Source organism: Ceratotherium simum, chromosome X, assembly GCF_057802395.1.
Source record: "Ceratotherium simum simum isolate JZ-2026a chromosome X, ASM5780239v1, whole genome shotgun sequence".
Taxonomy (NCBI): Eukaryota; Metazoa; Chordata; class Mammalia; order Perissodactyla; family Rhinocerotidae; genus Ceratotherium; species Ceratotherium simum.
Window position 1 is genome coordinate 59509268 of NC_141940.1, and position 26223 is coordinate 59535490.

Below are 26223 nucleotides of genomic sequence, written 5' to 3' on the forward strand. Positions count from 1 at the left end.
TAAATATTCAGTAATTTTGTGAGCCAGGTGTTAAACTGTTGGTAACTTGAAATCAGTCATGGTGGGGATATTTACATCACAAAAACCGGCAAAAGTTAGAAATCAGAGGTTTTGGTTTTAATTTTGTTTTGTTTTGTTTTTGGAGCGCTGGTTTATAGGTACACCATTTCATGCTGGCCCAAATATAAAATCTAAAACACTGAGAGTTTAAGTCCATTATAGGAATATAATGGACTTTAATGTTCAACATTATTTGACTAGGCAAATATTAAGTTTATGAATAAGTACACTAAATGCTGTGTCCATTTGAGTCTTGGAGCATTCAAACACAAGTAGACCATAACATTATAAAAATACACATTATGTGAATATGCACTCGATCATAGTTCTCTGCATCCTACATTGTTCCTTTTAAAGAACCTGAAAAATTAGAGACAAACATAGCACACTAATAAATCATCTACTAGTAAAATTGTAAGCACAGAGAATGTAGGAAATTTTAAATCATTAGATATAGTTTCCAGTCTTGTTAAGACTCTGGAACCCTCGTTTCATAAAGTATAAAACAAAATCTGCAAAAGCATGTTTTCAAAATAGTACATATGAGTTCACTTTGTCTACTTAAATTTTTAATCAAGAATTATAGAGCTATTGGGGAAGGCCCCATGGCCTAGTGGTTAGGTTTGGCGTGTTCTGCTTCGGCGGCCCAGGTTTGGTTCCCAAGCACAGACCTACACTACTCATCAGCAGCCATGTTGTGGCGGTGACCCACATACAAAATAGAGGAAGATTGGCACAGACATTAGCTCAGGGCGACTCTTCCTCAGGAAAAAAAAAATATAGAGCTATTAACTCTGTTTATTGTTTGTCTCTCCCCATTATATCATAAGCTTTAAAAACCACCTGATGCATAATAGGGGCTCAATCAATGGAAAACAAAAAATGTGGATGGGCCCACAAACTTTTTAAACCAGATATCAGTGGCTTCTTCTAATTCAATTAGTTGTTAACAAATGCACTTGCTAGCAAGTACCAAATTGGCTTACCTGAATTAAAATGAGGAGTTAACATGGCTTATAGATTAGCCTAACCAGTTTTCTGAGGTAGATTCAATCAGAAGAAATGTAAACATAGAAACAAAGTGTAAGGAAAGTGAGATCCATTTTGCACATAGAAAAATGGAAGCACAGAAATATTAAAATAGTTGTTCTCAGGCCCTTTGTTCAGAAATGCTACGTACTGGAAATTAAATATGGTTTGTGTAGCTAGTCATACACTAGCTTATTTATCATATAGTCTGAATATATGACTATATATCACTAGCTCTATTTATCATATAGTCTGAATATTCAAAGCACATACTGCAAGACCAGCTTCCAAGGGAAATTGTGATCACAGTCTCATGATCATCAGTGACGAGGCCCAGGCATCAGCTTAACACAAACTATGCTAAAGAAGCAGGTGTTTAGAAAGATTCTGAAACCATGTTTCAATATCACAGTGTGTTTTTTTTTTTAATTCCAGGGACTTTTTTAAATGATATGAAAATAAGGGAAAGTTTTACTTGAAAGTAAAAAAAAACATATGTAAACAATAAGAATAATTTAAACATATCAAGTTTGGTAGCTCTTTGTGTGAATTTTCATAAACTTTAATACAACTAAAGACATATTTTGGACTTTTTTTGTAATGTGTTCTAATCTCTTACTGTGTATATCAAGTTTCTGATATATACTTGTTTTTTTGCAGCTGTGTTTTAAATTGTTGAAAGTAGGGATATAATGGAAAAACGAACAGACCTTTAACTATAGAGACAGTAGCTTAGGTGACACTATAATCACATTAGATTGCATATACTATGACTTAATGTTTGTCTCCCTTAAATTCATATGTCGAAATTCTAATCTTTAATGTGATGGTATTTGAAGATGGGGCTTTTGCACGGTAATTAGGTCACGAGGAGGGAGCTCTCATGATGGGGTTAGTGCCCTTATAAGAAAAGGCGCGAGAAAGTTTGCTTTCTTTCTCTTTCTCTTTGCCATGTGAGGACACAGCGAGAAGGTGGCCATCTGCAAACCATGAAGAGAACTCTCACCAGGAATGAAATGAGCAGGCACCTTGATCTTGGACTTCCCAATCTCTAGAACTGTGAGAAATAAATTTCTCTTGTTTAAGCCAACCAGTCCATGGTATTTTGTTATAGCGGCGCACTTGAGCTAAGACAATATACTTTATTTTATTTTATTTTTTGAGGAAGATTAGCTCTGAGCTAACATCTGTTGCCAATCCTCCTCTTTTTGCTGAGGAAGATTGGCCCTGGGCTCACATCGGTGCCCATCTTCCTCTACTTTATATGTAGGATGCCTGCCAAAGCATGGCTTGATAAGTGGTGCATAGGTCTACACCCAGGATCCAAACCTGTGAACCCCAGGCTGCCAAAGCAGAGCATGCACACTTAACCGCTACACCACCAGGCTGGCCCCTAAGACAATATAATATATACCAAAAATGTTTTTGTGAATCAGGCCATTGTGACTTTCCCTAATTCATAGTGGATTTGTCAGAAAGAAATCAAATTTCATAGTTATGACATTTCTTTCTAAATGTTAAATTTTCTGATCATTCATATTTTGGAAGGACAGTTTACCTCTAAATGGTGAATATAAAGTAAAAGATCTGGTGACTTCAATTCAAATATTTTGTAAAAAAATGAGTAACAATAATTGAAATATCTGTTTTTATGCCAAACTGCTAGGTTAAAAAATCTGTAAATGTAAATAGAGGAAATGTGTTTTTGTTTGAATAGTTTCTGTATCCCCCAAGTAGTAGTATGTGACAAAGTCTCAATACATAGGTTTGCTCACTGCCTGTGGGATTCTAATAGATTGACCTTCAGAACTGTGCTTCACCAAGATGCACACTGAAAATAAGTTTCTGTTAAAATATAGATCAACAGAGGAAATTTCTGTCCTTATAATTTGGTATCATTTAGCTACTATCATATTGCTAACTGTTCTTGAAAGGAGGGGTGAAGCTTTTAACATATTAACACCCATTTGTCAACTAATTTGAAGATTTTTATTATGATATTTCCTTTGAATTATTATTTTAAAACTAATAATGTTACTATTATACAGTAGCACTTTTGCAAAAACTTGGCAATTATATTAGAAAGCTCTCACTAATCACTGAAATCAACTCTTTTTTAAAAAAAATTCTTCATTTCCCTATCATCTTCTGATGGAAATCTACAGATTTGTAGAGAAATTTTATCAAAGGAAATTCAAAATAAATATCTTGTTTTCAACTGACTTTAATCATAATAACTATATGAAAGTAGAGTCAATTTTCTTCAGCATAAAATAGTTTCTGTATATTTGGCAAGACTTAAGCATGTAATCTAATGTCAACTTTTAAAAAGCAGTGTCCAATTTTATGTTTGTGAAGGTTCTGACTTACTTTTTAAAAAATTGCATGTGAAATAAACAAATCAGCAATAAACAAAAATATAGTTATATTGTTTTAATACCTTAACAATATTTGGATTTTTTAAGGAGAAGATAACTATTCTTTAAATTTCCATCATCACCACCAATACCAAAATGCTAATCATGAGTCTCATCCCCAATTGCCTCTTCACTCCAAATTCTTCACAGAGCTATCAAAAGTCCCAAAGATTCAACCAAAATGTAACTGATTCAGTCTGAGTAAAAGTCATTAAGAAAACTAAGTGGATGTACTTTTGAAGAGCCATAAACATGCCTTTATTGAGAGTATTTTTTTATCATTTCAAAGCAAGTACGACAATTCCATTACTTTAAACCACGTTTTGTTTTTTAATAGAGTTTCTCAATTTTGTGTTTGGTCACATTTACTTAGCAGCCACCCAGTTTCAAAATCATAGAAAACTTATTCCATCTTTGAAATAATGTTCACAGGTAATTTTTTTCTCAAAGACAACTCTGATTCCCGGTTTACACTCTGATCAAATATTCAAACAACAGAGCTCTGACTTGATAGGATAAACTAATTCATTAAGGGTCACAATCTTCACAGGAAGCACCCTTCTTCCTGGCCATGGAAATATACATGGAGCTTAATAAAAAATTATCAATTTTTCTTTTCCTTTCCTACAAAGGTTATGCTATAAATTTTCTTAATTGTTTTAGAAGTCCCCAAAACTGGAACCTAATTTAAAATGGAAAAAAATGTCTAGAATCTCAGATTTTCCCTGCCTTCGCTTCTCTCACCTCCATGTACAACTATTATAATCATATCAATTTTACAAGGCCCAGTTCACATCCATCAACAGTAATGCCTTTTGTGATCCCTACTTTCTCTCTTCTTCAAGCTAGGTGTGATCTCTCCCTCCTCTAAATTCCTATAGTACTTGGTGATTCTCTACGCTATCCATCACAGTCTGTCTTGTTAGCTCAAGTTAAATGGGTACTTGTTTGCCTCACATTTAGTTTGTGAGCCCTGGAAGTCAGGGACTATGTCTTATATGTCTATTTCCCATACGGCCCAATACAACATGTATATATCAAAGGTATAACATTTGTTGAATAATCGAAGGAACAAAGGAACAAATCAATGGTTGCTCTGATTAACTATACTCTTTTGATCCTATATCCCCTTATATTATCTCCTTGTCAAAAGGAAAATTATATTAAAAAGCCTAGTTCACATTATACTTGGAGAGAGGACAGAGAGGCCATGTGCCAAACTAATAGGAGACATAAGGAGGGATTATAAAATATTATTTGTGTTTCATTACCCAATGGTCATGAAATTTCGAAAAATAGTATTCTGATGATGATAATGATAATGTTGTAAATTATCATAAATATTTATTTAACGTTTCACAGTTTTTAATCTACATTTTACTCACATTATCTCTAGATAGCCAATGAAATAAGTGGGATAGATTACTACTATGATCTTTATTTTACAGTTGAGAAAATAAGTTCAGGTGGGCTAAATGTCATATCCATGGTCATTCATCTATTAAGTGGCAGAATCAGAATTGGAACTCAGGTCTTTCTGACTACAAGTCCTATACAGTATATACTACCCCACAACTGTCTCTCAAACACCAAAAAGATGCAGTGTTTCCTTTGTTTCACCCCAGCAGTCGGAATGGTTTTTGCACACTCTTCTACTCCGTCATTAGTCTGGCCTTGTCTCCACACACTGTGCTCATGATTGCAAGACAGGAAGCTAAAATTAAAGATGAGCTCTGTGGTCATAGAATGAAAACAAATAACAACAACAAAACAAAAAACAACAAAACACCTTAGCAGGCCTAGTCAGAAATCAAACTCATCAATACTGTATGCTAAGCAACTGAGTCAATGAGCTGTGTATTTATACTGAAGATCCAGTGATATTGGTGATATTTTATCAAAATTTAAATGTAATTAACACCTTTGTCCTCTTCTAAATCATTATTCTTACCTTTATAACAGAGGCCCCAGCTCTGGAGAGTGGACTGTGAATCTGGGCTGCAGCAGCCATGTTGGCAATAGTATTGAGATGGTTCATCTGATTCATTGCCATGGCAACTGATGCAGGAGGTAAGCTGACTGGAAGTAGGGGATGAGGCATCATCATAAATGGCAGATCCAGTCCTAAAAGAGACAGTGCATGTTAAATTATTACAGTTGTTACATTATTTGGACAAAGGGAAATCACATCAAAATTGATGCCATGAAATAGTAAAAAAAAAATCTAAAACTCATTCGTACTGTATTTTTTTTTTTTTTAATCAAGTGTTATTATATCTTAGTATCTCTTTGGGCAATCACTAGTACCTATTGGATTTAATATTGTTTTATAATTTTAAATATGTTCTTATATCCACAGACTTTTATTTATCAATATTCCTTGTTCTTCCTCTCACTCCCAAAATATTTATAAGATGCAATCATTTTTACCCATGAAAACAAACAAAAATCTTTAAACCAAACATGATTTTGTTTAACTTTCTTTTTAATCTGTGTTGATACTTTCTAGCTTAAGACTTTCTTTAGGAGACATAATAGTGGTGCTGGTAAGACAGGATATAGATTCTCTAGGCTTCAGAATTATTGAGGAAAACAAAACTTGGAACATATTCTAGCCTTTTAGTTATAAATTTCTAAAACGAATGCTTATAGCTCTAATTTGAAGCCTTTGTCAATAAGGAATAACTCCCCTATCAAAATATCAACCTGTTTTCCAGTTTAATGACAAATACCAACATTGTTGAGTAGTGTCTAGAATTCTGTCTGTTTTCTTATGCAAGGTGAAATAATTTTCACACATTTGAAATTTCTTAAAGAATATCCCTCAAGTATTAGCCACATTACACTTGTAGTAGCCACAGATATGCCATCACAAGAAAGGTAACAAATTAAAACAGTTGTGTACTTACCCCTTATAAGGTTGGGATTTGTGAGGAAACATCTCTAAGCAGAGGCTAGGGAAAGTTAGCCTGACATTACAGATGTTAACATGACTACAGTAAGTAAACCATAGCACTTTACAATGTATTTTATTTTATTTTTAAAAATTTTTTGTTTATTGCAGTAACATTGGTTTATAACAGTGTATAAATTCCAGGTGTACATCATTATACTTCTATTTCTGCATAGATTACATCATGTTCACCACCCAAATACTAATTACAACCCATCACCACACACATGTGCCGAATTATCCCTTTCGCCCTCCTCCCTCTCCCCTTCCCCTCTGGTAACCACCAATCCAATCTCTGTCTCTATGTGTTTGTTTATTGTTGTTATTATCTACTACTTAATGAAGGAAATTATACGGTATTTGACCTTCTCCCTCTGACTTATTTCACTTTGCATAATATCCTCAATGTCCATCCATGTTGTCACAATGTATTTTAAACTATTGCCTCAACAGTAATCTGCCTTCTTTTGGACAGAAGCCCAGAAACCAGTAATCTTTAACAGATGTTCTAAAATATCCTTGCCTATAATTTTCCTAAATTATTACAGATTATAGAAATTCTATGATGGGCAATGTTTCTATTGGTCCTACACACAATTATGAACTATTAATAACATCCCTTTTCCTCTTCGCTGTCCCCTCATTTTTTCTTGCTTCCCATATCACAATAGTAAGTGAAGAACAATGAATCTGTAGGGAGTATGTTCAGAGGCCCCTAGATCTCATTCCTCAAAACAACAGTAACAGTAATACAAATATTCAAAACATTTTTAGGACAAAAAGGAGGCTAGAAGGTAGAAATGCTGTTACTTGATTAGAGGTCCACCTTCTGGATTCAACAATGATGGATGACTTAAAGCCATGAACAAAAAATATTCAAAGGCAGCACAATGCAATAATACACACTTTCAGATATGACAGGTCTCATACAACACTAAAGTGATCATCTCAATGAAAGATATTCCTAAATAAAGAACACAACAGTCACCAATATTTCTGATAAAGACAGCCACAAAATGCACTGTTATCAGAATTACACAAAGATAAAAAGAAAAGCTAGAAACTTAAATTCTATATGGAACCCAAGAAGGGGACTGTACTCCCTATGACTCCAGATCCTCAGAGAATACTAACAAAGTATTTTAAACTTTTCCCCTATCACTTCACTTATGGCTTGCTATCTCTAAATCCTTTCTAGGAGCAATCTACCAAACCAAATTTTTCAGTTTTAAGATATTTTTCGTGTGATTATTCATTTATTAGAGAAGCCTAAACATGGTATAAACACCGAATTTAAAATGGTCTTCTGCACCCCCTTTTAAACTAGAAGTTTATTTTCAGTTAGCCTTCCAAAATTACTTAGATGCATATGCGTTTTTATACTTTACTCGTCATACAGCTTTGCTATAATGATGGAATATTCCATAACATATTAAATTAATCACTGTTTACCTTTCCCCTAAAACCTTCACTTTATGCTCAACATAATAGTAACCATCAATGACCTAAAAAAGTTTCTATATAAGGCTCTCATTTACCACAAACCCAAGATAATTATAGACTTCAATTCTGCCTTGTGTACTCAGTGTTTTAGTAGCAAATTGATCAAACTGAAGATGAAAAGTAGCCATCAGTGCCTCCCTTTACCACTAAAATTCTTAAATAAGCCTTTGTTCAATTTACACTTCCCTTAACAGTGTAATAATCTTTTGCTCATTCTCCAAAGATTTTCAGCATCATCCAGACACCATCTGGCCATATTAAGTCATATGCCTACTTAAAGTCCAATTGACATGCAAACGAAATGCAAACTACAAACAGAATTTAATAGCCCATTGACAGTTTTAAGATATAATTCATCAAACATTTCAAATGACCATGAAGGACTTAAAAGTCACACTTTCAGGTCATGACCTGCAATAACTAACTGTCAATTGACTATAATACCCTAGACTCTAAGCTAATATTTATATTACAGGCCAGTTTAACAGTGACCCCACGTGAGTTTGCACATGCAAAGCATGTGCAAATACTGAATTATGTAAGTCAGCCTTTTCCCAAAGCAGAAAACATTAAATTAAGAGCCATCAGTAGTACACAACACTCCAGCAATCTGGCTCATTTAGTCTCACATGCTAAAAATGTACAGAGACTTTTAATAGTATGGTAATAAAGACAAATTCTTTTTAAAAATCACCACAATGGGTCATCTCTTTCCTGTCAACCTCAAGGACATCATGCAAGCTATTATAAGCATTATTTCTAACGCATCTTGGTATTCTGGCAACTCCTATAACTTTTACATAAGTGCATGGTACCACCCTCTCCTAGCCATTAAGGCTACAAACTTCAAACTCTAATCCTTCCTCTAAAATCCCACATTCATTCTATTTCCAAGTCATGTTGACCTCTGTAATATCTTGCCATTTCTATGGTCAGGCACCAATCTCATCGTACCTGGTTGGTATCCTATCTTCCTGGTTGGTATTCCCACGTCATTTCATTTGCCTTTCCACTCTAATTTTAAGACTTTCACTGGCCACTTACTATCTCCAGAATAAAATATAAGCTCTTTCGTTTCATGTTAAATTACTTTTCTAGCTTTAATATCTCATTATATGTCTCTAAGTATGCTCTACTCTAGCCCCACTGGACTATTTGCAGCTGTCTACTATTTTAATTCGCCTTAGCCTTCATTCTTGTTCATGCCTCTAGAATCTACCTCTCTAATCCTCTTTATCTGGGTATGGTAAAAGTTCTCCTCCTTTTTTTAAAACAATAGACTTTATTTTTAGAGAAGTTTTAGGTTTACAGAAAAAATGAGCAGAAATTACAGAGAATTTCCATATACTTTCTCTCCACCAGCAGTTTCCCCTCATATTCACATCTTGTATTAGTGTGGTACATTTACTACAACTAAGGAATCAATATTGATATATTATTATTAACTACAGTCCATAGTTTGCATTAGGGTTTATTCTTTGTGTTGTACATTCTATGGTTTTTCACAAATGCATAATATAACGTATCTACCATTACAGCATCATACAGAATAGTTGCACTGCCCTAAAAATCCCGTGCTCCACCTATTCATCCCTCCTCGCTTACCCTTGGATTTTACTGACTCCATAGATTTGCCTTTTCCTGAATGCCATATAGGTGGAAACATACACTATTTAGTCTTTTCAGACTGATTTGTTTCACTGAGCAATATGCACTTAAGGTTCATCCAAGTCTTTTCAAGGCTTCATAGCTCATTTGTTTCTATTGCTAACTACTGTTCCATGCTATGGATGTACCACAGTTTGTTTACTCATTAACCTACTGAAGGATATCTTGGTTGGTTCCAACCTTTAGTAATTATGAATAAAGTGGCTATAAACATTGGTATGTAGATTTTTGTGTGGACATAAGTTTTTAACTCATTTGGATAAATAAGGGTAATTATGTTTAGCTTTGTGAAAAACTGCCAAAATGTTTCCCAATGTGGCTGAACCATTTTGCATTTCCATCAGTGAATGAGAGTTTCTATTGTTCCACATCCTTACCAGCAATTCATGTTGACGGAGTTTTGGATTTTAGCCATTCCAATAGGTGTGTAGGGGTATCTCATTGCTGTTTTAATTTGAAATTCCCTAATGACATATGAGGTTGAGCATGTTTTCATATGCTTATTTGCTATCTGTATATCTTATTTGATGAGGTGTCCAGGTCTTTTGCCTATTTTTCAATTGGGTTATTTCTTATTGTTGACTTTTAAGAGTTCTTTGTAAATTTTCTAGCAGTCCTTTATCAGGTATGTGTTTTGCAAAGATTTTCTCCCATTCTGTAGCTTGTCTTTTCATTTTCTTAACAATGTGTTTCACAGAACAGTTTAAATTTTTAATTTTTAATGTTTAAATCCAATTTATCAATTTTTTTTCTTTTAAGGTTCATGGATTTGGTACTATATCTAAAAACTCATTGCCAAACCCAAGATCACCTAGATTTTCTCTGATGTTATCCTCTAATAGTTTTAGAATTTTGAAATTTACATTTAGGTCCATGATCCAGATTGAGCTAATTTCTGTGAAGATTGGAAAGTCTACGTCCAGATTCATTTTTTTGCAATGTGGATGCCTATTATTTCCAGCATGATCTGTTGAAAAGATTATGATTTCTCCATTTAATTGTCTTTGCTCTTTCATCAAATATTAGTTGACTACATTTGTATGGGTATATTTCTGGGCTTTCTATTCTGTTATAATGATCTGTCTATTCTTTTGCCGATATCACACTGTCTTGACTCTTGTAGCTTTACAGTAAATGTTGAAGTAGGGTAGGATCAGTCCACTGACTTTTTTTTTCTTCAATATCGTGTTGGCAATTCTGGGTCTTTTCCTTTCCCTATAAACTTTAGAATCAGTTTGTTGATATCCACAAAATAACTTCCTTGGATTTTGTTTGGGATTGCGTTGAATGCATAGGTCAAGTTAAGAGGAACTGGCATCTTAATGATATTGAGTTTTCTTGTACATAAACATAGAGTATTTCTCCATTTATCTAGATATTCTTCGATTTCTTTCCTCAGAATTTTGTAGTATTCCTTCTAAAGAGCTTATATATATGCCAGGTGTATACCTAAGTATTTCATTTTTTGTTGTTGCTAATCTAAATGGCATTGTGTTTTTAATCTCAAATTGCAATTGTTCACTGCTGGTATATAGGAAAGCAATCAACTTTTTTTTTTCCCAATAGAATATTTTTTAATTTTTTGTTTATTGCAGTAACATTGGTTTATAACATTGTAAAAATTTCAGGTGTACATCATTGTACTTCTATTTCTGCATAGATTACATCATGTTCACCACCAAAATACTAATTACAATCCATCACCACACAACCATGCTATAATCCTTTATTAGTTCCAGGAGATTTTTTTGTCAAATCTTTTGGATTTTTTTATATAGACAATCATGTCATCTTTGAACAAGACAACTTCTTCTCTCCCAACCTGTTAATGTCTTTTTCTTGTCATACTGTATTAGTTAGGACTTACAGGAGTGGTGAGAGGAGAGATCCTTGTTGTTTTTGATCTTAGGGGAATAGCACACAGTTTCTCACCATTAAGTATGATGTTAGCAGTAGGTTTTTTGGTAGATGTTCTTTATCAAGTTGAGGAAGTTCCCCTCTATTCCTATTTTTCTGAAAGTTTTTATTATGAGTGGTTATTGTATTTTGTTACATCCTTTTCCTGTATCTACTGTTAGAATCATATGATTTTTCTTCTTCAGCCTGCTGATGTGACAGATTATATTAATTGACTTTTAAATGTTGAACCAGCCTTGCATCCCTGTAATAAATCCCACATTGTCACAGTGTATAATTCTTTTTATACATTGTTGGATTTGATTTGTTAATATTTTGTTGAGGATTTTTGCATGCATCTCATGAGAGATATTGGTCTATAGTTTCACTTACTTGTAATATCTTTGCCTGGTTTTGGAAATTGAGCAATGCTGGCATCATAGAATGAGTTAGGAAATATTCCCACTGCTTTTATTTTCTGGAAAAGACTGTAGAAAATTGGTATATTTTCTTCCTTAAATGTTTGGTAGAATTTACCAGTGAAGACATTTGGATCTGGTGCTTCCTATTGTATTGATTCAATTTCTTTAATAGATATAGTCCTATTCAGATTATCAATTTCTTATTATATGAGTATTGATAGATTATATCTTTCAAGGAATTGGTCCATTTCATCCAGGTTATCAAATTTGTGGGCACAGAGTTGTTTATAATATTCCTTTATTATCCTTTTAATGTCCATGTTATCAGGAGTGATGGCCCCTCTTTCATTTATAATATTAGTAATTTGTATCTTCTCTCTTTTTCTTAGTTAGCCTGGAGAGAGCTTTATCAATTTTATTGATCAATTCAAAGAATCAGCTTTTGGTTTCACTGATTTTCTCTATTGATTTCCTATTTTCAACTTCATTGATTTCTGTACTAATTTTTATTACTTCTTTTCTTCTGCTTTGGATTTAATTTGCTTGTCCTTTTCTAGTTTCCTAAAATGAAATCTTAGATTGCTGATTTTATCTCTCTCTTCTTTTTAGCATATTTATTCAATATTATAAATTTCTATCTAAGTACTACTTTTGCTGCATCCCACAAATTTTGACAAGATAAATTTTTATTTTCACTTACTTTAAAATATTCTCTTGAGACTTCTTCTTTGACACATGTGGTACTTAGAAGTGTGCTGTTTAATCTCCAAATATTTTTGGATATTCCAGCTGTCTTTCTGTTATTAATTTTTAGTTTAATTCCATTATGACTGAGAGCAGACACTGTATGATTTCTATTCTTTTAAATTTGTTAAGGTGTGTTTTATAGCCCAGAATGTGGTCTGTCTTGGTGAATGCTCCATGTGAGTTTAAGAAAAATGTGTATTCTTCTGTTGTTAAATAAAATATTCTATATAAGTCCCTTAGATCCAGTTGACTGATGGTGTTATTCAGTTCAACTATACCCTTGCTGACTTTCTTCCTACTGGATATGTTCATTTCCAATAGAGCAGTAATCAAGTTTCCAACTATAATAGTACATTCATTTACTTCTCCTGGCAGTTCTATCAGTTTTTGCCTCACATAGTTTGACACTCTGTTAATAGGAGCAAACACGTTAAGGCTTGTTAACATCTTCTTGGAGAATTGACCTCCTTATCATTATGTAATGTCCCTCTTATCCCTGAGAATTTTCTTTCTCTGAAATCTCCTTCGTCTGAATTACTATAGCTACTCCTGCTTTCTTTTGACTAGCGTTAGCATAGTATACATGTCTCCAATCTTTTACTTTTAATCAATATGTGTCTTTATATTTAAAGTGAGTTTCTTATAGACAACATACATTTGCTCTTGTTTTGTAATCTACTCTGACAGTCTCCATTTTTTTATTGTTGTTGTTTTGCTTTGTTTTGTTTTGTTTGATATATGATTATATAAGAAGTATCTTGCATTTAAGTAATGGCAAAGGCGTTGACATCCTTTGCCATGGAGAGCACATGGAGCAGCGTATGTCTTTAATTGGTGTATTTAGACCAATCATATTTAAAGTGATTACTGATAGTCGGATAAGTAGCTATCATATTTGTTATTATTTTCTATTTGTTGTCCTTATATTTTTCTTCTTTTTAATATTATCTTCCACTCTTTTGTTGCCTTCTCTGATGTTGACTGAGCATTTTATATGATTCCTTTTTCTTTCCTCTCTTAGTACATTAATTATGCTTTTTAAAAAATTTTTAAGTGGTTGCCCTGGAGTTTGCAATATACATTTACAACTTATCTAAGTCCACTTTCAAATAACACTACACCACTTCATGGGTAGTGCAAGTACCTTATAGCAGAGTATTTCTAATTCCTCCCTCCTTCCCTTATAACATGCTGTCACTTATATCACTTATCCATAAAGTATAATCACCCAATATGTTGCTGCTGTTATTATTATTTTGGATAGAGTGTCAGTTTTTAGATTAATTAAGAATAAGAAAAACCATATATTATTTACATTAATTTATTCTTTCTCTAACACTCTTCTTTTTTTTTTGGTAGATCCAAGTTTTTGCCCTTTATCATTTTCCTTCTGTCTGAAGACCTTCTTTTAACATTTCTTACAGGGCAGATCTGCTGGTATAGTAACAAATTCCCTCAACTTTTGTTTGTCTGAGAAAGTCTTTATTTCTTCTACACTTTTAAAAGGAAATTCCACTGGATACAGAATTCTAGGTGGGTGGGGTTTTTTTCTTTCAACACTCTAAATATTTCACACCACTCTATTCTTGCTTGCCTGATTTCTGAAGATAAGTCCAATGTAATTTTTATCTTTGTTCCTGTATGAGTAAGGCGTTTTTTTTTTCCCCTGTGTCTTCAAGATTTTCTTTTTGTTTTTGATTTTCCAGTCTGACTATAATATGCATAGGTGTGGATTCTTTGACATTTATCCTTCTTAGTGTTCTCTGAGATTCCTGGACTTGTAGTTTGGTGTCTCCCATTATTTTGGAAAATTTTCAGTCACCGTCACTTCAAATATTTCTTTTGTTCCTTTCCCTCATTTTGTCCTTCTGGTATCCCCATTACATGTATGCTACACTTTCTGTAATTGCCACACAGCTCTTGGATATTCTGTTCTGTTTTTTTTCCATTCCTTTCTCGCTTTGCTTTTTAGATTGGGAAGTTTCTATTGACATATCTTCAAGCTTACTAATTCTTCCCTCAACCCTATCCAGTCTACTGATGAACTCATCAAAGGCATTCTTCATTTTATTGGAGTGTTTTTGATTTCCAGCATTTCCTTTTGATTCCTAGAGTTTCCATCCCTCTGCTTAAATCTCCCATGTATTCTTGTATCTTTTCCTTTCTCTTAGTAGTTATTTTAATCATAGTTATTTTAAATTCCTGGTCCAATAATGCTAAAATATCTGCTATATCTAATCTGGTTCTGATGCTTGTTTTATCTCTTCATAATGTTTTTTGCCTTTTTCATGCCTTGTATTTTTTTTAAGTCAGAAATGGTGTATTGGGTAAAGTGAACAGAGGTAAACAGGCCTCTAGTGGGAAGTTTTATGTTTACCTGGCTAGGAGTTGGGCTGTGTTTACTGTTTGCTGTAGCTGTCACATGAGTAGCTGTAATTTCCTGTCCCCCTTGTTATCTTTGGTTTTCCCTAGAGAATCTATGTTAAATAGGGTCTGAGGCCTTCAGTTCTTTCAGTTGTAATCCCCTGTTATTATATAGAGCTCTGTTGTGGTGGTGGTAAAATGTGTAGGGAGGAGAAGCATTCTATAGTCCTACAATTAGGTCTCAGTCTCCTAGTGAGCCTCTGTCCTTGGGCTGTGACTTTCACAAGTGCTTTTCAGCTTTTTTCCCTCTTAGGTGAAACAGGAAGGCTAGGGTTGGGCTAGAGTTGAGTATTTCTCTTTCCCCACATGGAAGGCTAAGGGGGTTGGAGTTGTATATCTCCCTTCCCTTACATCAATGGCCACAGGGTGTCGGAGTTTAGTATACTGTTGCCTCAGGTCAGTTAGGTTCTGGTAAAACCACGTAGTTTAAGCTCTGATAAAACAGTATCCTTTGAGGGCAGGCCTTTGTTAAGAAAAACAGAACACTCAGCATATTTTGAAACTCCCCCTGCCAGAGCATGAGGGGAATTTGCTCAGGTTTTCACCTTAAGAACCTGATGGGGCTCCTGGAGGTAAAACTCATAAAAGCATAAGGACCCCCTAAGGATGGTCCCCCAGGAGTTTTTATCTCTCAAGCTAGGTCCATACTGAGTCCTCAACAATCACCCTTTAAATGTTTCTACCAGGCTTCAGCTGTGGCTTCTCCTTCCTATAAGCTGTGATTCTCTGTATCTGCCTATCTCTCCAGTTTAGGGGATAGCTGTACCCTGTGAACTCAATCTCTGATGGATTTAAAACAGCTGTTGATTTTCAGATTGTTTCACTTTTTTCTTGATGTGAGAACAGGAGTGACAACTTCTCAGCTGTTTAAATGTCAGACCAGAAATAAGAAGTCCTTTATGTTCTCCTCCATTATGACATAAGTCTACCTTAATCAGTCCTTTTCTGACTTCTCATAACATAATATTTATAAGTTTTCTGGCATTCATCTTATTTGCCTTTGCTTAACATTTCATTTTTTATGGGACAGTTCACTCTTGAGGTTATAATACCTCTTTAAAGTAAGACATCATAACTTATTTTGTATGCTTAATAACTGATGAATTTCATTAAGATTTGGGAAATCATATTAAAATATCTCAGAATTCCTCTGTTGTCTTAATCCTAAGGTTTAGTGGGAGAATGAAAGTCTCAGGGAAAGGAATAATAGAACTCTTTTCCCAGATTTTCTGTTTGTAAGAAAATTAGAATTTTAGCCAAGTAATGTATATAAGACCTGCTTTCCTGCAGAATGACTTCTGAGTCACTGAAGTTCCTAAAAACATCATTTAACCCTGAGTTTGTATACATTAGCTGCAGTTTGATTATTGAGTAATAATAATACTTATAATTTATACAGTACTTACTATATGAAAGTCACTGCTAACAGTTTTTCCTTTACTATTTTTAGCCTCACAATGACCTTAATGAGTGGGTATATTTTTATTCCTACTTTGTAGTTGTAGAAACTAAGACTTGGAAAAGTTAGGTGACTTCTCCAAAGTCAAACAGTGATATGGAATTCAAAAGATGTGGAATTCAAACCCAAGTTTATGTGATTACAGCCAACATTCTTAACTACTTTGCTACATGGCCTCCCAGGTACCTCTACTTTGCTGCATGGCCTCTCAATCTATCTCTACTCTATAAACCCCACTTTTTCAAATGAATATCTCTTTATCTACCCTTCTGACTTCAAATTATTAAACCTTATTGAAGAGAAATAGACTAGCCCTGCTAGTCCAAGATGTCCAGTAGGTCTTGCATGACATTTTTCTTAACACACCAAGTTTTGGGAGGACAGTATACATACTATTGGTCAGCAGGTGATTCTGCTGCAGTGGATTGAGGGTAGGAGCACCCCCAAGGCCTGGTTGGCCAGCCAGGGCTGCATGAGCAATTCCATGTTGGGGTCCCGGAGCAGCAAGAGGAGACTGCATCTTATCTTTATCCCATGAGGATTCACTTCCACCTGAAAAACATTCATATGAACAGATTGTAATTTGACAACTTTCCATGAGAAGACTTTTTCATTTAATTCCCTTTCTAGGGTTGTAATTATTAATATTACTTTTGAGAAAACCATTATTAAACATAGGTAACTCATTTTTATGATGGTTTCAAAACTTTCAACAGCCTTGGATTTAAGCTGCCTCTGGGAAGACTAAACAACTCTCACTAATAATATAGGCCCACTTGCCTTATAGGTAGTCTAAACAAATCTGGAATCATAATGAATAGCTTTTGAAAGCACTTATATGTTGAAGGCCATTAACTGATCACTACTACCTCCCATTCCAACCCTATAGCATACTTGTGCAATATTTTAATGATGAGCAGTTGCTGTTCACACAAAAAGAACATACTCATTTATAAGAGCATGATAGCATACAAAAATATGTGGTAAGAAACAAAATGATCAGTTATTTTGTTCTCAGATCCAGCCTTCAAAAAGCTAATCTCTTCATACATAGCAGGCTTTTGTACAGAATAATCTGGATAAAACATAAAATCATGGCCACCAATTTGAAATTGCACTTTACTTTGATCATCTACGCTAGAGAGTAAAGTGTGCATAAGTGCAGACTACTATACTATCACGATGATCTACACTGGCATAGCTACTTCATCTGGCACTTAGTATACTGTGAGGACAGAACCATTGCTTGAAACCATGTAGGAAACAACCACAGAATTATTTCCAGGGCATCCTTTTAAGGAGAATACGTTAAACAGAGAGGTAAGGGGTTGAATTCCAATCACTGCAGTAGCAGATAGTCTGCCTTTAGAAAACAAAATGGTTATGTGGGCAGCCCCACCTATTAGCTTAATGTGCTTCCTTCATTCAGGGGTCAGTGGTTCTGCTCCCATTCCCAGGCTGGGATTGTGATATTAGCATCTCCACCTGGCTGACTCTATCCTATCTGCTGCCTGAAACACTGACCCTGTTTTGTGGAGGGGTTTAGGCCTGGGAATCTTGGGCACTCTGTAAAATATGTGCATTTACTGGTCTAAAAAATAAGGTAGAAAGAAATCAACTCGTTCATATTCCTAACATTCAACATTGTAATTATTTTCATTTCTTTGAGTTCCCTCCCAGGCTTTGTTCATATGGATACTCATTTTTACATTGTAAACACTCTGCCATGTTGCTTCAGGTATCATATTTACAAAATGTAATGGCTACGTAGTAGTCTACTGAGTTAATGTTACTATAATTTATTAAACACTGGACTTTGAGTTTGTTTCAAATTTGTCACTATTATAAATTACACCACCACAACAACATTCATTTGAATTATATCCTTAGAATCAATTAATTCCCTGGAATGGGATTTCTGAGTCAAAGGGGTTGAATGTTTTTATACTTTCGCTTTCAAGAGCCACATTTGCAAAAGCAGTTTTTAGAGTAGCAGACTTTTTAGGGAAAATTTTTTCAGGGCCAATTGATATTCTCCCTGAATATTTAAAATGTATTTAAGAAAATTGTCTGCTAGAATCTCTGAGAGGTTTTGTTTTTTTTTTTTTGTTTAATCTTTCTACCCATTCATCTACTCTTACCCCAGCTCTGGAAATCTACCACCTCCTCAGGAGTCTTTCAAGCCCCCTTGTGGCCCAAGTCAATCTCTAATCCAAAAGTGGGAGTCTTGGCCAGTCTCCAACTAGATGAGTTCCAGGCAAGGAAACACCAGATTCTTTAGCAACATATGTAAAGGCTGAGGGGTACCTGGCCCTGCCTATGCAGACAAAGCTTTTCCAATCAAATGGGGAAGAAATAAGTAGCTAATTGTTCAGTTCCTGTTATAAGCCATTAGGTTAACACACAGAAGCTTAGAAGGTAGGAAATTTGGTTGTATTTGATAGACTGGCTTAATGGACCAGAAATCATTCTCTTGATCATGTTGAGGTTTGGTGTGTTCATTGAAAACATGCAACATTCCTATGATTACACCAATTGTTCTCTCTTTTCATCCAGATGTTTGTTGTTGTATAGTCACTGCCTAAGAGCAGGGAGGTAATTTATGGCTGGTGCATTGATATAATTTAGCATTCATACATTTGAAATTCCAATTAAAATCAATAAGGTCGTTATGCTGTAATGATCAGGAACGGCATGGGGTTGGGGGGTATCTTAATAAATGATCAAAGTAACCACACTGCAACACTGAAAGTTCTTTATAGTAACATTGGGCCGATAAACATGATTAATACTAGAAAATGCAAAAATTTGAAAGATCAATTGCTGAGCAAAAACAAAACCACTCCATCATTTTAGGACTATCTCTAAGATATGAATTACCTCACCATTACAGAACTGTAATTCGTAAAATGATGAGCAAAACATTGACAAAGAAAGATACATTTAGAAGACATTGAATTATACCACTCATATTAATATGGCATTGCACTATCACAACAGCAATAGCATAAAGCAATACTAGAGCTGAGACTATGTCAATATTTATTTTATAAATTGAAAATTTTATAATCCACATTCAATATTAAATGGTACATTAGGTATTAGTCTAATGTTTTATACGTCACATATTCCAAATAAACTTTAATAGAAATATTTTTTTAAACCTCATTAAGGATTTTAAGGCATTTTGTGTAGGCTTTGATGAGAGCTTTAGATGTACTTTTTCCAACAACTCTCATCTTTTTAACTACTGTGTTAAAAATGAGAGAAGGAGGGTGGTTACCAACTGTTCCCATCTTCACGAAGTATGGATATAAGAAATTATCCTGCACTTTGAAGGCCACTGTATATAAAGAAAGTGACTGAAGAGTGTGGGACATCCTTGATATTTGCATTAGGAGGCATTAAAACTCTGGACATATTTTTATCTTTTGACCTAAAATCAAATTTTTAAGTCTATAGAATTGACTATGACTTAGTCTGTAGGCTTTGGTAGCCCCAAACTTTGCATTGCCCTATGCCCCTTTGCCAATCTGTAATAATATCCACTGGCCTTGAAGCTAACAAAATATTTTTACCAATCTTATCCTAGAGTCAAACTTTCTTTTTTTTTTACCACTATGTGAAGGGCTTGGGTATCCACTTTCCTTTTCTATTTATCTATCTATCATCTATCTATCTATCTATCTATCTAACAATCTATAGATGTATTAGTTTGCTAGGGCTGCCATAACAAAATACCATATACTATAGTCTGAATTTTTATGTCTCCCAAAATTCATATGTTAAATCCTAATCCCTAATGTGATGGTATTTGGAGGTGGGGTCTTTGGCAGGTGATTTAGGGATAAGTGCCTTTATAAAAGAGACCCCAAAGAGCTCCCGAGCCCCCTTCTGCCATGTGAGGACACAACGAGAACATGGCTGTCAATGAACCCGGGAGTGGACCCTCAACAGACACTGAATCTTCCAGCACCTTGATCTTATGCTTCCAGCCTCCAGAACTGTGAGAAATAAACTTCTGTTGTTTATAAGCCACTCAGTCTATGGTATTTTTGTTATAGTAGCCCAAATGGACTAAGACACCACAGAATAGGTAGCTTAAACAACAAAAATTTATTTTCTCAGAGTTCTGGAGGCTAGAAGTCCAAGATCAAAGTGTCAGCAGGTTTAATTTCTCCTGAGGCCTTTCTTCTTAGCTTGCAGATGGGCACCTTCTCCCCGTGTCTTTACATGTCTTTCCACTATGTGTGCACATCTCTAGTGTCTCTCCGTATGTCCAAATTTCTTCTTCTTATAAGGACACCAGTAAGATTGGATTAGGGTCCACTCTAATGACCTCATTTTAACTTAATGACCTCTTTAAAGATGCTATCTCCAAATATGGTCACATTCTGAGGTACTGGGGCATAGGGCTTCAACACACAAATTTTGGAGGGACACAATTCAACCCATAACATTAAAGTATGCACTCTTTACTGAACCAGATCATACTAGCTTTGTGACCGAATCCCTCTAGTAAAGAGGAGAAAAACTGGACAGCATTTAAACAAAGCACGTCTAAGAAACCAAGTAGGCAGTGGGTTGGGGAAAATAGAGAAGCCTCATCAAAGCGTTCATCTTTGCATTAAGAAACTTTATATAAAGTATAGACCTAACCCTAAGGTTAGTCCTAAGTAGAGAAAGATAGTGCAGAAAGTGCAGCAAATCCTCAAGAATTGAATAAATAATTTCAGCTTTTCCATATCAATCACTTATCACTATTTTAGCTCAATGTTTAGTAAAACTAAAGTTATGAAATAAACAGTATAGGGATGTTACTACATAAATCCTACAGTTAATTAATTAATTTAATCCCAACCTTTTCAATGGAAAAGCTAGAGAGAACTACATTTTTTATAAACCCCTACCTAGCAGAAATATATATTCTTAATTAGAATCAATGTAAGAATAATGAAGTGATGAATTATAGGGAAATATTAATTTGACAAAATTTTGCTGTCTTAGTTAAAAACTCTTAAGCTTGAAATTTTAAATATTTTTCTTTGAAACCCATTGTAAAATGTTAGGGTTCCCAGATGATTGTTTAATTTTGCTGCATTTTCTTTGTGGGGGAAGTGGCCAGAGGGCAGAGTCCCCATGAGTCATGGGGACTTTGCAATAGACGAATAGAATTTCAGAGATAGAAAGGACCCTCATATCCATTTATTTAAAAATAAAATTTAAAAAAGGAGCAGGACCATAAGATGAGTAGAACCCAAGACAGTATTTTAATTCACTAAAATTTTGCCTAACTAGTACTCTTCCAACTCCCATTCTTCCAACACATCTAATAACAGAATGCTTACTATGGTCAGGTTTGTGAAAAGCAATGGAAAATATTACGTGTTTCAAACAAATTATTATAGGCCTACAATCCAAAACCACACAGTATTTCAAATGTATACAGAAGAAATCCAGAAGTAAGGCTCGAAATACAAATACCAAACATCATTCTTAACTGTAGCACTCTCATTTCATCAGACTACTGGTCCTCACTTTCTTAATATGCTTTACTGTTAAGAATGAGTGAAAGGAGCTGATAAAACATTGACTGAAATCATAGTGAAGGGTATCAGGATAATTTAGTAATCAGTGTTCATAATCCTCTCTTAGGGGTTGGTAATCCTCTATTAATGCATAGGCTAGTATTTCTGTGGGATTGAGTTTCTAAGAGTGCTAGGTTTAGGTGAGTCATACACAGGGTTTCATATTAAAAAAGGATCTCTGTCTTCTGACTCAAGTGGGTGTGTCTTTTGAAGTTTAAGAGGAACAATATAGTAGGAGTTTCTATTATAGATTGGAAAGCACAAATGTAAAAGCCACCTATTATGAGAAAATATAAGTTAATTATTAAATCTAAAAGTATGGGCTTAGATATGAAAAATGTAAATGTTTATAATAAGCTGTCCTTACTTTCAGCCTTTTGTAGCTACAACAAATCACGTAACTCAGATTATTTGAAAATATGGACCTAAATTGATCATGTTTCCAGTAATCTTATATACATAAGGCACAGAGCAAGCAGCCAAATGGGAAACAAAGTCTATCTAGCATATGACCTATGTCAAGCTTGTCTTCTCATTCATAGAATATTTTGTTTAGCTAGAGTCCTGAAGCTGAACGCACATTGCTTGATAAATCCAAATAGTATGTAGCCTTTTGTAGTAAAAAAAAATTGTTATAATTATACCAGTAAAGGCTTCATTGTTTCCTCTAAATAATAATATGGTAAATATGGTGTGTGTGTGTGTGTGTGTGTGTGTACACACACATATAGAGATAGAGAGATACAGATACAGAGAGAGACAGAGACCGAGAGACAGACACTAATTCAGGGTTTAGAAAATTCCAAAGTACTAATAGATGAATGGAAAATTAGGAGTATATATGCAGAGGTGCTATAATCTATAAACCTTGTCATATTACACTTTCATTTGGTTTTCTTATATGCATTCACGAAGTAGAACATTTAGCAACTTTCTAGATTGGTCCAGATCAGTAATGCAAAACATGTACCATATTTGGAATTTCAACTGATATTTATAGAAAATAGATACCAAGTATTTATCTAAAAATGTTGAAGAAGGCTTTTTACCAGTTTGTCTTCTCTTTTGCTTTGAAATGTTGCCCATAGGAATGGCCACATCCTAGGGCTATGGGCTAGGATTTCAAGTTTCCTCAGAGGTACAATATGCTCATTAATGTGCCTCCAGGGCTGCATTCTCCAATACAGTAGCCACTTTTCACATGTGGCTATTTAAATTTAACGTTTAATCTTTTTTTTTTTTTATTGATGTTTTAATGGTTTCTAACATTGTGAAATTTTGGGTTGTACATTTTTGTTTGTCCATCACCACATATATGATTCCCTTCACCCCTTGTGCCCACCCCCCACCCCTACTGCCCTGGTAACCACAGTCCAGTTTTCTCTGTCCATGTGTTGGTTTATATTCCACATATGAGTGAGATCATACAGTGTTTGTCTTTCTCTTTCTGGCTTATTTCACTTAACATAATACGCTCTAGGACCATCCATGTTGTTGCAAATGGGACGATTTTGTCTTTTTTTATGGCTGAGTAGTATTCCATTGTATATATATACCACAATTTCTTAATCCAATCGTCAGTCGAGGGACACTTAGGTTGCTTCCACTTCTTGGCTATGGTGAATAATGCTGCAATGAACATAGGGGTGCATAAGCCTCTTTGGATTGTTGATTTCAGGTGCGTTGGATAGATTCCCAGTAGTGGGATGGCTGGATCATAGGGCATCTCTATTTTTAATTCTTTGAGGAATCTCCATACCGTTTTCCATAGAGGCTGCACCAATTTGCATTCCCACCAGCTGTGTATGAGGGTTCCTGTTTCTCCACATCCTCTCCAACATTTGTTGTTTTTTGTCTTGGTGACTATAGCCATTCTAACAGGCGTGAGGTGGTATCTTAGTGTTGTTTTGATTTGCATTTCCCTGATGATTAGTGATGTTGAGCATCTTTTCATGTGCCTATTGGCCATCTGTATATCTTCCTTGGAGAAGTGTCTGTTCATTTCCTCTGCCCATTTTTGATCGGGTTGTTTGTTTTTTTGTTGTTCAATTGTGTGAGTTCTTTATATATTATGGAGATCAACCCCTTGTCAGATGTATGTTTTGCAAATATTCTCTCCCAGCTGGTTGGTTGTTTGTTCATCTTGATTCTGGTTTCATTTGTCTTATAAAAGCTCTTTAATCTGATAAAGTCCCACTTGTTTATTTTTTCTTTAGTTTCCCTAGTCTGGGTAGGCATGTCATCCGAAAAGATGCCTTTAAAACCAATGTCAAATAGTGTGTTGCCTATATTTTCTTCTATGAGTTTTATAGTTTCAGGTCTCACCTTCAGGTCTTTGATCCATTTTGAGTTAATTTTTGTGAATGGCGATAGCACCACATGGTCCACTTTCATTCTTTTGCATGTGGCTGTCCAGTTTTCCCAACACCATTTATTCAAGAGACTTAAAGTTTAAGAAATTAAAATGGTATAAAATGAAAAATTCAGCTTCTAAGTTGCACTAGTCACATTCCAAGTGCTCAAAAGCATATACAGCCAGTGACTACCATTTTGGGGAGTACAGCTATCGACCATTTCCTTCATTGCAGAAAGTTATATTAGATAGTGCTGTTCTAGAGTATAAGGAGTCACTAGTTAGTTTGTGTAAAATAGTTTAATACACAGAGGTATCTATAGCTTCTCAGTTCAACGTATCCAATGCTAAATTGACCATTATTCAATGAAAGAAATCTTGCTCCTTTAGTGTCTATATTTGGTAGTTACATAATTCAATTCTTTCAACTGGAAAGCTCAAGTTCCTAACATGTGTCAGGTGCTATTCTCAGGTACTAAGAATACAGAGATAACAGAGTCCTTTCCCTCAAAGATCTTTGTCTAATAAATGTCATTGCCATCTCTCTACCTCTTCACTCCCTGCAAAAGTGGCCAAGTTCCTGGAATCGACTTTGCATTGGTTTCTTTCCATTCCCACTGCCACTGCCTGCCTTTGGACCCTCGTTACTCTTGCACTTATACTATTTCAAGAGCCTCTTAACTGACTTTCCTACCTCTAGGCTTTTCTCCTCCAAGTGACCCTTGCCACTGTTGCCAAAATAAGCTATCACAAACAAAAATATAGAAGGTGGGATATCAGAAAGGACTATTGGAAAAGTAGAGGAAAAAACTAAGCAGAGCAGTATCCAGAAAGCAAGAAAGGAATACCTTGGTTCCATGACCAAAATGTTTACATACAATAAACACTAGTAGAGGAGAGTGAGTATGGACCAGTGTGCTCTACAGTTGTTGCATTAACGTATCAGCATCACTAGTTAGGCAAAAAAACAAAAAACAAAAAACAGCTCTACACTTTCATCACTACCACCACCACCATCATCATCATCATCATCATCATCATCATCATAATTATCCTAAGGGACATGGAATGAAGTCCAAAAGTTTTAAAAATTAATAGTTAGTAAATAAGTTTATATTTGGATTTAATGGGAAACTATTGCTTAAAAGTATACTTAATAATTAAAAATTAAGTATTCACCACAGGCTTACCTGAATAAATTGCACCTGACTCGCACATCATTCTAAGAATTAGGCTGACATGTTTCACTAAGTAAATGTAAAACTCAAACAGAGTCCCAGTACATTTGTTTCTAAATTAAAATGCTTCAAGATGTACATATTCCCTGTGTGCCACTTTAAAGCACAGTGGCTAAAACCTGAACATAGTGTTATTGAGTTTCAAAGATTAGTTTAGATATAGGGAATTAAATCACATGTAATGAAGGCACAGTGCTCTCCTATATGACCTGCTGAATGTGATGACAGGGTTGGGGAAATTCTTAAAAACCATTTGCATAACTTGAAAAAGACTCTGGTTAAAAGGAACATTGTTGTAGACATAGAAAGAAAATGGGGTTTTGTCTGCTATTATTTTGCAATTCCAAATGATAAACTTATCTTAATCACTCTCCAACAAACTCCACAGATTTTAAAATTGTCCTTGTATTTACCCTGGTATAATTTTGTGTTTCCTAGTGCCATAAAAAAATGCTTCAATTTCATA

General features: G+C 34.8%; 1 protein-coding gene across 9 annotated transcripts in view; it reads right to left on the reverse strand.

The window, feature by feature from the left end:
• DACH2 (dachshund family transcription factor 2) overlaps nt 1–26223 on the reverse strand; it is a 505289-nt gene that overhangs the window by 88376 nt on the left and 390690 nt on the right. For all 9 annotated transcript variants that reach the window (XM_087427018.1, XM_087427014.1, XM_087427013.1 and 6 more), the window contains 2 exons: nt 16972–17130; nt 5458–5630 (listed from right to left, as the gene is read on the reverse strand). In XM_087427018.1, coding sequence (XP_087283144.1) covers nt 5458–5630; nt 16972–17130 — 332 coding nt within the window. The remainder of the gene's footprint in view (nt 1–5457; nt 5631–16971; nt 17131–26223) is intronic.